Consider the following 13,179-nt stretch of genomic DNA (forward strand, 5'->3'; position numbering starts at 1 on the left):
TGAGGAAACATAATTAGACAGCCTGAATTGGGGAGAACAAAACAAGCACAATTTTTTTTTTTTTAAACTTAAAAAAGATTACCTTACAGTTGAAAGAGAACACTTTTTACAAAGCATCTCACATGAATCTAGTGACCAACCTTATCTTTCTCACTATTCCTCTTTCAATCAACATCTGCACATTTTAAAGGACCAGTTTCTATTAAAGATAAAAATACAACCCAGCAGGAAAAAACAATAAAGAATCACACAGTAATGACAAATGTTTGTGGTTATAGGCAATTATTTATGTTATATTACAAACTACACATGGATACAAGATGGGAAGAGATGAGTTGGGGACATGATTAATAGAACTGGGCTGCATACACCACATACTGAAGGAAAGTGAAGCAGGTTGGCCTGGTGTATGACTGAACATTCCATTTATAAGCAATAGATACAATATGAGCAAAAAAAGGATGTTAAAACAGGTACACTTTATTCAGAATGAATGTTCCAACAATTTTTTCCATCAATTGGGATGTTTTGAAAAATAACCATGATGTTTTTGGAGTATCAAAAACACAGAACATGGACATGCAAGGAAATGTGATCTGCAGAAGAGCTAGTTGCAATCAGAAACTTAAAACAATAATACAATAAATCAAATGATATGCACCTAGTCTTGTTTCCAGCTCAGTGTACATAGTGAATGTGGTTCAGAAAGCTAACAATCCAATTGCCCAGTGTTGACCCTCTAATCCACAGCAGGAGTTCATATAGATTGATTTGCCAGAGGGTAAACGCTTCAGAGAAATAGATTTGCATTTTCTTGTAGCGGGACCTGGATCTTTTCTTCTGATATCTGATGGTAAAAAAGACACATATTGTGTAAACATCTTAAGACACTATACAGGTACATTGTTAATTGTTTAAGAAATACTGCCATTGTTACTACTCTGCCTTTCTGTCTCATTTATTCATGACCTGATACGTGTAATAAAAGGCCAATACTTTCAAAAAATACTTTCTGGCATTAGGTCTTAATGCTAGGAAATGCTGCCATAAAGAAATGATATGAACCCTTGTTGTACCAAAAGTCATGCATTTACTGTGTTTAATGTCCCCAGGGATAAACTAAACTATTATAGATCAGTCAAACAAAGATGCTGACAAACAGGCAGTTGAAAAGGGTATAACTGTCAGCTAGAGGTTTAGGCAAGTTCTCACAAAGAGGCAATTTCTCAGGACTGATGGGAATGTGTTTTCTGTTTAAGTGGTTAAGTCATCATCAGAGATCCTGAAATGAAGTTGTATGTTTCGCAAAAGAGATGGGAGCAAAGGCTCTGATTAAAATCTTGCCCTTTAGGATGTGCGTTTGATCTGAGCAGACAAAGCTTGGCCTGGCTCAGATCTCTAAAATTTCCAAAATAGAAAAGAAAAACAAATGTCCTTTGTGTGACCGCAGAGTTATAGAATGACATGTATGATTACTGGATGGTTCCGTAGATTAATGCATTTCACCTGTTGGATAAAGTTACAATAAAAAAATATATCAACATCATTTACTAATTGAGTACTTTGTTGGTGGTCTCTACACTATTTTCAATTCACTACTGGGTGGAAAGAAGACACTCATTGCATTGTAGTTTGGGCAATTACAGTGAGCCTAGTTTGGGAGTCTTATGTTACAACCTGCACTAGTCAATTGTAACTGCAGGCAGGATGGAAGCATTATGGCAGGAAAATATGGGGAAGCTCACAGTGTGGCTACCTACTGCAGGGGTAAATGAAAAACCGCTCAAGGGTGTCACTCCTAAACCTTTCGTGACACTAACAACTAACATGTCAAGGAAATGAGTTTCTTTAAAGCCTTCACAAGAAAAAAAAAACGTTATTTCCACTCCATAGTCCATGGAACAGGACCAGTAGATACATGGGCATTTTCCTTGGTATCTGGTACTGGATACGTTTCTCTTAACGTGGCAACTGAAGCTGGAGTTAGACATGAAACATCATTATAGTTTAGTAATGTGTTCCATTACAGTCACGTAGAGCCAGCAACCAGAGGCTCTTTTCACTCTATAGCTCGAGGCTGAGTTCTACACATCATTATCATGTATAGCACCCACTCTTTGAAATGATCAGCCCGAGTACTGTATTCACTCTGCTGCCTCTTTACAGAGCTTCACAAGAGCATTAAAATGTCATATTTTTCAATCTCATTAAATGTAATGTTTAGCAAGCTGGAGAGAAAAGTTCTGCCACATATATATATATATATATATATATATATATATATATATATATATATATATATATAGTTACTCCAAAAATGAAAGGAGCAACATTTCAAACTTGAATCAGGAGTTTTTCAAGGAAGAGCACTCTTTACACACTGAAATCATACATTCCTGTAATTATGTGCGTTATGTCAGTGACACACATCTCAACATGAGACCCATGGAAATCAAAATGCCTATAGGCTTGGTCTCTGGAGATCAATTTTTCATACAGATTGAAACTGGTCCATATGAATGTCTCAGTGTCGAGTATGGGCTCCTCTGGCATTGATGCAATCTCTACATCGATGGAGCATGCTTCAAATTAGGCGACAGATGTCATTTAGATGGTTACAATGCTAATGAACATGTCAGCAAGGACATTAAAAAAGTTCGAGCACTGTGCACACATATTTTCTGTTTGATTAGCTAGAGGTGTTAGAATGTGGGAAGCTCTGCTTATTCCTATGGCAGAATACTTTTGTATTAAACAAAGTCAAGGGAAATGGGAAGAAGACAGACTTAGGCATTTTATCAGCCATTCCACCTCCTTCAAAAAGAACCAAGATTAACACAATTCTGCATCAAATCCAAACTCTGTCCCAAAATCCTGAATCAAAGTTTTGTGCATGAAAGTTTTCTTGGAATGCCTGTCAGCCTGTTCCTCTCCTGCATGGCAGTCAGGTAGGTGCTAATCTGTATCGCATACACCAAGTTTAATAGGATTCCCTTAAAATGTGTTAATATATGCTTTAGGTTTTGATTCACATGGCCCTATTGACTGCAGCTTCTGACTTATTTGATAATTCACAGATATCTTTAAGAAAGATCAATTTACAAATGCAAGCTGTGTACAGGCCCAAAAAAATGCAATGCATTTAAATCTGTATATACTCAGCTGTTCCGCTAAAGAGGCTCTGCCTTACTTCCGCAGGGATATATTAGAATACAAGTCATGTCTATGTAAGCCAGTGAATAGGAGGGCGCAAATGGGGTCATAAAAGCTGTATTGTGTATCTTGCCACCCCTGGGATTTAGTTATTATCTTTGCCAATACACATAGAACAGTGTTGTAAGGATAAATATGAAGAAGAATACAGGTTTACCCCTCTGTGTGTTACTCAAACAGCTTGTCTTGTTTGTATTACATTATTTTATGAACCACTGGGAAAAGGGTAAACATTAAATCACCTCATGTTACTCTCTCTGCTCATAATAACGTGGAAGTAACCTATAGCCTCCTTATTAGAAAGGGTGCCCTAAGCCAGTGTATTATGCTATGAATGCATAGTGAAATCCATTATGAGTAAACATATATGATAAGAAAAACAGAAACAAACAACCCAGTGTTAATTTCAAGATGGTCACTCTTGACTACACCTGTTGTTTCTCATAGCTGAGAATTATACACTGATGCAGCAAAGAAAATAATATAAATATGCTTGTAAATCTCTATTTATTTATACTGTGGCAGAGTAGGTGGAGAAAAGATGTAGTCCAGGGGTTGATGCAGAACTACATCCCCCAGAATGCCATTGGGTTGAAATTAGCCAGGATGGAAAACACCTGGCTCTAATTAAATGTGTGTTTTGTGGCTGCCTATGCACAGCCACAGGTGAATGTAATTATTTAATTGGTGTGGGGATTGTATAAGGGTTGAATGGTGTGTGTGTGTGTGTGTGTGTGTGTGTGTGTGTGTGTGTGTGTGTGTGTGTGTGTGTGTGTGTGTGTGTGTGTGTGTGTGTGTGTGTGTGTGTGTGTGAGAGAGTGTGTGTGAGTGAGTGTGTGTGAGTGTGTGAGAGAGAGTGTGAGAGAGTGAGAAAAGTGTATACTGTGTTTTGTTGAACTGGGAAACGGCTTAGCCGTCTGACTGATAGTTTAGGTCACAGTGAAAAGTTTAGTTAGTACTCCAATGTGAGTTAGGTTTTGTTTATTTGTTTTGTTACACTGTTTTGGTTAAACCTGTTTATCTGTATGAATAAATGTGCGCTGAACTAAGTCTGTCTCTTACCATACTACATATACAGTAGGTATATTAATCTTATCTATGGTGTTTAAATATAAATCCACATCTAATCTCTCAGAGTTAGCTGTTGACTGTCATTGCATCTACAGAGAACCATATGAAATTACTTTTTATAAACTAACAATACACAGTACAGTAAACTTTTTTTTTTTTTAATTTCTAGTATTTTACAATACCTGTAGTTTTGTTTTTGTGTGAATGTTTGTTTTTCTAGTAGTGCCAGAAAATAATAATTTCATTTTGCAAGTTCATTTTTGCAAGTACCTCGCTGACCTGGGACTCTCTGGCACTGCTCTTGCCTGGTTCTCCTCCTACCTCTCCGATCACATGTACCGGGTGTCGTGTCGTGGCGCGGCTCCCCCTCTGCCTCTTGCTCTCTTTCGACAGGTGTCCCCCAAGGCTCAGTCCTGGGACCCCTCCTGTTTTCACTTCACACCCGCTCCCTGGGTCCTCTCATAGCTTCTCGTATCATTTCTATGCTGATGATGCCCAGATCCTCCTCTTTCATCAGCTTGTACTTGCACTGAACTGCTCCGTACACTGCCGTATTCTATTACTGCTCTTAATTATGAATATTTCCTGCATCTTGTACTTGATTTTACTCTTCTAGGTATCCGTATTCATGTTTTTTGTAATTGCTCATACTTGAAATTGTTATCCATTTATCGTACTTACTAGGTGCTCTTAATTGCTCGCTCTTAAATGTAATTATTTCCTGTATTCTTTATTTTGCTCTTATTTGAATTTGATCTTATTTTCTACTGATTTTTACTGTACTTTTATAACTGCTTTTATCTGTAATGTGATATTCTATAATGCGATATTTTGTAACAACTGTAAGTCGCTCTGGATAAGGGTGTCTGCAAATAAATAATAATCTAAAATGTATCAGAGTCATTTGCATGTTTTATGAAAAATAGATGTTGGTGGGTCTAGGTGTTACTTCAGTCTAACATGAATGTGTTTATAATTATAGGATTAAACCTAACCAGCTCATTGTTTTCTTGCTGTGTCTCTATAATGTGTGTTTTGCCCAAATGATTCAATAAATAAGTTCATAGAAGAAAATTCCATATTATACATACTTGGCTATGGCCCTAATACAGCAGCGGGACATGTTGAAGAAGGAGCTGGCACTGGCTCTGGTCTGGAGTGTTGTCTCAATGCCTCGCAGAAGATCATTAGTCTTTAAAAGCAGCAGCATTTCACGAGGGACCTTGTTCAAGAGTTCACTGATTTGAGGTAAATACAAGGCAGCATTTGTTCGAATCTCCACATCCTGTGAAAAATTAGATTAGGACAAATTAATGGAACCATTGTAACTATCAAGATTTCCTGCAGAAGATGTAATATTCTTGTTGTGTCCAATATTGGAATCAGTATTGGCAAAATATACATTTTTAAAAGGCTGTTTGGTTTAAGTAGAAGATGCCGTTTTTATAGCCTTCTTCTACAACCCCTCTAAATGTGCAAAGACGAACAATATGCTTTACTTGTAATAGAGATACAATGTATTTGAATATCCAATATGAATTAACAAAAACTTAAAGTTTAAGAGAGGTGTTGTACAGAGTAGCTAATTAGTGCTATTAAACATTTGTTTTAAAATCACATTATCTTTTTAATTTACTAGAATGCTAAATTCTATATATAATTTACAGTATAAATTAAGCATTATCCTTTGGATATTGTTTCCTATTAGGTGCTAAATATAGGTGACATTATACAGTGTGTCACAGTGTTGGGGTGATGGGCAATTAATTACTGTCTACAGAACACACATTTTGAAAACAATGCAATAATTTGAATTGTAGAACTATTGTTGCAATTTGACTTCTAAAGAAACATATTCAAGAAAAAAGCACACTACAAAAGCATTGGTCTACTAAATAACTGTATAGGGATTATACAGTACATCTTTTACTAAGAGCTATTTGAAAGCATGGAACTTTGACCATAGAATGTACCATGTGAGTTGACCTGCAAGGGAAGAGAAGGGACAAAACTTCTGCAGTAGAACTTCTGCAGTAGTTACTCATTTTCTATTAAAATATATATGCAATATAAAACATTGGGAAACTACATGTCCTTTCCTTTTATGAAGGAATCCCAACATCACAGTATGTTACATATTCTACTCTTTCTAGAAGAATTCTAGGCTTTCCCGACTTCAAGGTGAACAGTTCTGCTAGAGCCGTACTCTTATTAAGATATCAATAATTAACCAGCTGATCAAAAATAAATATGCTAAAGCAAGGGTGGCAAGGAAAAAAAATGTAATACCATTTTAACATATTCAAAAAAAGAGATTTTAGAACCAAGGGTTGCAAAATAGAATTGTGTGTATTATAAAACTGACTGTATCAGAAGAAGGGATTTTTAAGTCTGATTTCACAACGACAATAAACAGATAATACTACAAATTGTTCACATTTGCATAACAATGTTTTTTTTTTTTCAGATTTCTGTCAGAATCCTCCCAGTCAATTCCCTGAATGCCACGGTTTTATTTCCCCTGCTATTTAGTGTAATTGTGTCATCTGGGCTCTTTCTACACGTTTCATGAAGCAAAAAATCTAGTGTTTCTAACTGGCAGTATATCAAAGAATGCAACAGTGAAAATTATTATTACAAAACGTAATAAAAATAAATGGACAAAATAAAACAACTTATATTTATAAACTGTCTGTATCTGTGCAAGGTATAGTAAAAGCCATACCTGTTCTATCCCTCGTACAGACACAGATTTCATATTTAATTCCATTTCTTAATGCCATTTAGTTAGTTCAATTGATTTGAATGTATCAACATTCCCTGCTGAGTTTGTGACAACTGTATAATTCTCCCAGCTGTTCTCTATCTGCCATGTCCCATTTAAAATGCTACCACACACAAAATGTGTCTACCCATTCCAGCTTGTGCTAATCTATAATATTCTTCTACAACTGTATCTGTTAGAACATTTTCCAGGTAATGAAACACATCCAAACACCCTGTCTATCCCTTCTTCACTCATTTCCAGTACTCTCTGTGAGAGGCTTATTTAAAAGACAACGGAAAACCTGAAAGCGTATGGCTGCTCCAGTGAAGATTAGCTTGCAGGCTTTGTAGTTGTGTAGCGTAGGCCTGTAGTCTGGGCTGTAGGCTAATGTATCACAGGCAACGGAGCTTTCAATTTAGATCTGGTATAGCCCAGATATTTAGAGCTGACATAAGTACAGTCATTAAAGGTACATTAAACAACTGAATATGCAGAAACCAACCATTATTTTTACCCCCCAGTTTATTGTCTTACAATTCCATAGTCCTTTTTATATTACAGGAAAGCAGTTTCTTTTCTTTTTTTGGGGGGGCGGGGGGAGGGACGACAAAAAAGAATGCTCAGTTCAGGGTTAATAGAAAATCTGTCAGAAATGTACACACAACCAGACGAGGCTGAATTCTGCAGAATACATCTGCATGCACAGATTTGTATCAGTCCTGCGCATGGGTGTTCCTGAGCCAGCTACGTGACTTGTGTCAGTAGCAGCACTGGTTTGCAGCCCAGATATCAGGCTAATACGCTACACTGGCACAGCATGTAGTTTAGAGTGGAGTAAGCTTAGCACTTGGTTAAACAGTGGTCAAAACCTCAACTTAGATACATTTGACAGCTAAACATGTGGAAAGGGAAAACTGTAGGCTTGTGTCGTATCTGCTTTCTCAGTGAATGGAAGATGGTTTTGTTTTCTATTTACTATTGGTTTATGCAGTACAGTGTGTGGCTTCTCTCTCAAATATGAATCCAGGTTACAAAACAGAATACATTAAGGAAAACATGTACTATCATACTGAGTGTGTGGATTCTTTTTTAATTGATGCATTGCAAATATATTTTAAACTATGGATTTATCTGCCACTCAGTCCTGTATGACTGTACATGTCATTGTTTAAATGCTTTATAAATATTAGATTGTATTGATGATGAGATATGCCACTTCAGTTGTGTTTGCTAAATCATGACTGATTTGCTGCTACTGGCAATTGCACCAGCAGAAAGACAAAACACAACAATCACAATTGTTGGAATTGCAGAAAACCATGGTGAAACCCTCAAGCCAAAAACTACCCCTGACACATGATTTATGTTTCCCAAGCAGTATGTTTCACCAGTCACCTGGGCTGAAGTGCATAGGCCTGAGCAGAAGCCAGAGGATGTGGTGGAAATGGTTGACTCATGTGTCAACAGACACAGACGCATCAAATTAACGAGTGTTGCTGTCAGATACCAAATATTGTGCCATAGGCATAATTCTAGGATCTGTATGTTACTGGTTAAAAAAATTAATCTGTTAAAAAATATATTGATGGTGAATAGAAGGATAGCATGATGGCTCATCATTAGTGATCAAATAATTAAGGTCATGCTAAAGTCTCCCAGACTTATGTGGATTCAGCAAGGACAGTGACATTTTGATGAGGCATGACAGATCTGTCACTTTTAATTGCCTGCACCTAAGAGGAAAGGAAACCTGTGTGAATACAGCAGATCCTTCAGCACTATTCACACAGCAAGCTGCTGATCGGGACATGGCTACAAAAGCCCTTCACAGGATCCCCAATATATATTGGGAAAGGAAAATGCAACAGTGGGAATGACTGAACCACAATAAAAAAAAAAAAACCATTAGATTACAAAAGAGAACTAGAAGCTATTTTTACCTATTCATCTGGATGAAATGAATTTATGAAAATTGTCCTTCTAAGCTCTCATCAATCTCGCTAAAACTTTAAAAAGTGTACAGTTTGAAAACAAACACTGAGTCATTAGGATTCAGGAGAAAAGTTCTCCCATGGGGCTAATGGGGATTCATTTAATAAAGCCTAAGTGCATCATTTAAACTGCAAAATATCAGTTGAAGGCTTAAAACACCACTTAAGAAGTGATATCATGTACCGTAATAATGTCAGCTCAAAATGTAGTTCTTCTAAAACCATTGTATGTATTTGATTGCTTAATAAAATGATATCAATGAAGTTGCAGATTTCTTCCTCCCATGCTATTTCTTTGTGAAATAAGAAAATGACATTTTCCTCAAATGGAGGCTGCATCGTTTTTTTTTTTTAATAACGTAACAGTGGTTTAATAAAAGTAATCTAATGAATTGAATGTCTTCTCTACATTTTAGAACAGTTAGCATTACCCTCACAAAAGTACTTTTATAATATATCACAACATTTGCTTGAAGTATATCAATATTTTATATAGTATTTCACAGCTTGTCAGAGCAATGCTATACTGTACAGTGTGAAGATAGCTAAAGTGGTAGAATACAACTTATTTGAAGATGTACAATAAAACCCGACCAGTACAATGTTGTAATGAAACATAAACTGCTGAAAAAAAATGATACCTAAAGAAACATTAGGTTGTCCAGGATTAGTGGAAATCAAAGTCTGTAAAACCAGACTGCTATGTGTGCTATTTTTTTTTTCAATGTTCTTCTCATTTTTTGTCGGTTTGGTTCATTGTTGTATCTAGGGTTGTCGCTTGGGTACATGTTGGTACGTTTAATAGCCAAACTGAGCATTCTTCCCATGACACATGAGTCAACCATTACCACCACGTCCTCTTGTTTTATTACAACATAGTGAGTAAGCATAACTTCTAATACACTATAATATTATTCAACAGTTAAATGATGCACATTATACCCATATTAATTGTCAGTGTTATAGTACTGATTTACTTTATCCACTGAAAATCAGGACGTTTATCTATTCAGCCTGAACATAGTCAATAATGTAAAATGCACTTCTATAACTCTGGGGTTTAAGAAAACATGTTATATCTGTGCTTTTCCACTTAATATGTCTTCTAATCCTTAAATCTCTATTCTCATAAATTACGGGGAAGGATTAGGGGGTAAATTGAATGGATTCAACTTTTGCCGTGGTAGTGTGGGACAATTCCTACAGTATTGTACAGAAGCAAATGGCACCAGATTAGGATTTAAAATCAAACGCAATTTATTAAAAGCGAGACTGCAACAGTATTCTAAGTTTGGCATACTGGGCTATTCCTCCAATCAGAAATATTATTCACAGGCACTTATGATATTGTATTTTCAATAGTCTCTTCAGGACATTGTTACTGTGGCATAGCAGGAGCAGTACTGGTGTTTAATTTAGCTTAACACTTGACCTCTACTCTCTGTATCAAACCCAAGCCAGGTTGCGAGACACAGGAACTGTCTTGTAGGCAGACTGTAACTAAAACCATGCAAGCCCACCTCGTCTGATGCTGGTGACATGATTCTATTTTCACAGGCTCCATAACGTGCATAAGTGTCAATTTGATACAGTCATGAGATGCGTGTTAGTAAACGCAAGGAATTGGGCAGAAGAGCCTTCCCCATTAAATGATATGCGGCTGCGAGTATTAAGATTGATTGCTGCTCCTGCACCTGCATACTTGATGAAAATCAAACCGTGTGCCATTGGAGTAGCACACTGCCCTAGAGTAGCGAAAAACCGTTTGGAGCTGAGGAGCACTGACAAAGTAATTGCAAATAAGCCTCCTACTGATGCAGTCAGGCAGAACACCTGACCTTGGAAGTTCTTACACTGGCCTAGAAGCAACAATTACAAAGCTTCATTCTCCACCACTGTCATTCTCATTCACACTCACAGGATTTATAATAAAGATACACTTCTTACATCTGCCACCTCAGGCAAATCACAAAAATACATAACTCCTGGACTAACTGGAGCACTGCGACAGAAAGAAAACAAACAGATCCAGTTTTGCTCAGATTTATCGGCATTCCAAGTTAAATAAATAAATACATAAATAAATAAATAAATAGTATAATTATAATTCCTGTGCAGTGTTCTGTAGGGAAGAATTGTATTGTTCTGCTGTGCCTATACACATTAGCTAGCGCTTCATAATGTACACACATGGCTGACTGCACTTCTGACACCAGTGCAATGATTTGTGGGAAAGCTATATTGGATCTATTTAGACTGTGTGCTAAATAGCAATGGCTGAGGGGAATTCAAAACAGAAGTGCCTTTATAACTGTCAGTGACGGACAAAGGCATATGTGGAAAACTGTTTCAGTCCTGTCCTTTTTTGCTCGGAAGGATGCATGTATTTTAAATAACTATACATACACTAGGTTACAATTGTCAAAGAGCAAAATACACAAGCACAAATGCATGTATGCAATAGTGATCAGAGAATTATTGCAATGCTTTTTTTTCTTCAGGGTCCTCATGCAAAAAATGGGGACCCTTGTGTGCTGATTCATACTCTACATGATGAACATAATAACTGCCTTGATTTTGCACCAGTCTTCACTAAACTTTTGTCATACACTCCTAGCCTCCTCTACACGTTCTAGATAGCTATAATCCGATAAATGCTTGATTTTATACATATTTCTCATGTACTGTGCCTTCGTTACGTGGTTATGAGGACCCTCTGTATATGCGAGCACTGGGTAGATATGCCATGGCCTTTCCTCCTAAACACTTCTATACAATTTGAACAAGATGCTTCTGTGACTTTACTGTTCAGACTCTACACCAGGAGTCTCCAACCTCGGTCCTGGAGAGCTACTGGGTCTGCTGGTTTTCATTTTAGCTGAGTCCTCAGTTACTTAACTGCACCAATTATTGTCTTAATTAGTCAAGATTAACAGGTGTTCCAGATCTTTAGTCACTGATGATGTAAAGACACCTATAAAACCTGCAGGACTGGGACTCTCCAGGACCAGGGTTGGAGACCCCTGCTCTACACTAATCCAAATACAGATGTTTTCTAACTTCACATGCCTTCCTGATTAGCAGCAAATGGATTGATTCAAGCCCAAAACCACCAGGAAAGGTTCATATGATATAAGACTGCATGTTCTGTTTGGCATAGGTATGTTTTAACACTTATACAAGTTCACTATAAATATAGCCATGAATTACATTTAGAAATCATAGATAAAGTATGATCAAGAATAGGCAAGCACTGTAAGGCATACAGAAGTCTGGTAAAGCATAATAATCCGCACAGTAAAGCACAATAAATACGTACATTTTATAAGCATGCAATTAACTTAATTGCATTAATAACATGTTTATTACATAGATTGTATGGGTTGGATTCTTAAAACAATGTGTTACCAATACCTCTGCTTGAAACAAACATGTTATACCATTATTGGACTGCTGGGTGTTCAGATAATCAGGTATTTCTTAAGTACCTTTGCAATCAATACATTATTGTTGTATGTTTTTTTTCAACAGCATACATAGAATAACTAAAAGCAGTGGAAATCACCAAAAAAAGAGCCTTGTAATCATCCATGGAAACATAGAAGAAAAATGAAAATTCATCTTTAATGCAAATAAAACTCTTGTTTATTTAGCTGGCTGGATATTTCGTAGGAAGTGGAAACAGAAGTTTCTATATATTTTTAATGTTTCTCTGGGGTTTTTCACAAATATTTAAAATGTAAAGATTTTCCAATTACTCTTTATATATTTATGTAAAACAGAGGGTTCCTTATATGAATTCTCAACATAGGATCAGGTGTATATCAGTCCACAAGGCTGATGCTTTAATGGCATCATAAGCCACCTACTGCAGCGTTGTTGCTAAACGCCTTATCAATTCAATTAATAAAACTAGGTGGTAAGGGGCAAACAGCTGACCTATTTTCTTTCCTTGAGAGTGCGCTTGCAGTTGATCTTTAGTGCAGAATGGTAGGTCCACACACTTCCATCAAAGTTGGAGACAGGTTTTAATAAGAATACCCATGAAGAGATGGACGAATTACATGGTAGAACACTCGCTCGAAAGCTTCTATCATAGTGCGGCGGAATTTATTTCAAAATGAAAAGATGGTAATA

General features: G+C 36.7%; 1 protein-coding gene across 9 annotated transcripts in view; it reads right to left on the bottom strand.

Moving 5' to 3' along the window:
• Nucleotides 1-211: 211 nt before the first annotated feature.
• The window catches only part of adck1 (aarF domain containing kinase 1), a 112,116-nt gene continuing 99,148 nt past the window's right edge, over nucleotides 212-13,179 (bottom strand). For 3 of the 9 annotated variants that reach the window (XM_058987799.1, XM_058987797.1, XM_058987800.1), the window contains exons 10-11: nucleotides 5,376-5,569; nucleotides 233-847 (exon numbers count right to left, since the gene is read on the bottom strand). In XM_058987799.1, the coding sequence (XP_058843782.1) occupies nucleotides 679-847; nucleotides 5,376-5,569 (363 nt within the window). In that variant the 3' untranslated portion in view covers nucleotides 233-678. Of the gene's footprint in view, nucleotides 848-5,375; nucleotides 5,570-13,179 lie in introns of all 9 variants that reach the window. The other 6 variants (XM_058987804.1, XM_058987802.1, XM_058987805.1 and 3 more) reach the window with 6 other exon arrangements.

Source organism: Acipenser ruthenus, chromosome 15 (genome assembly GCF_902713425.1).
Source record: "Acipenser ruthenus chromosome 15, fAciRut3.2 maternal haplotype, whole genome shotgun sequence".
NCBI classification, from domain to species: domain Eukaryota; kingdom Metazoa; phylum Chordata; class Actinopteri; order Acipenseriformes; family Acipenseridae; genus Acipenser; species Acipenser ruthenus.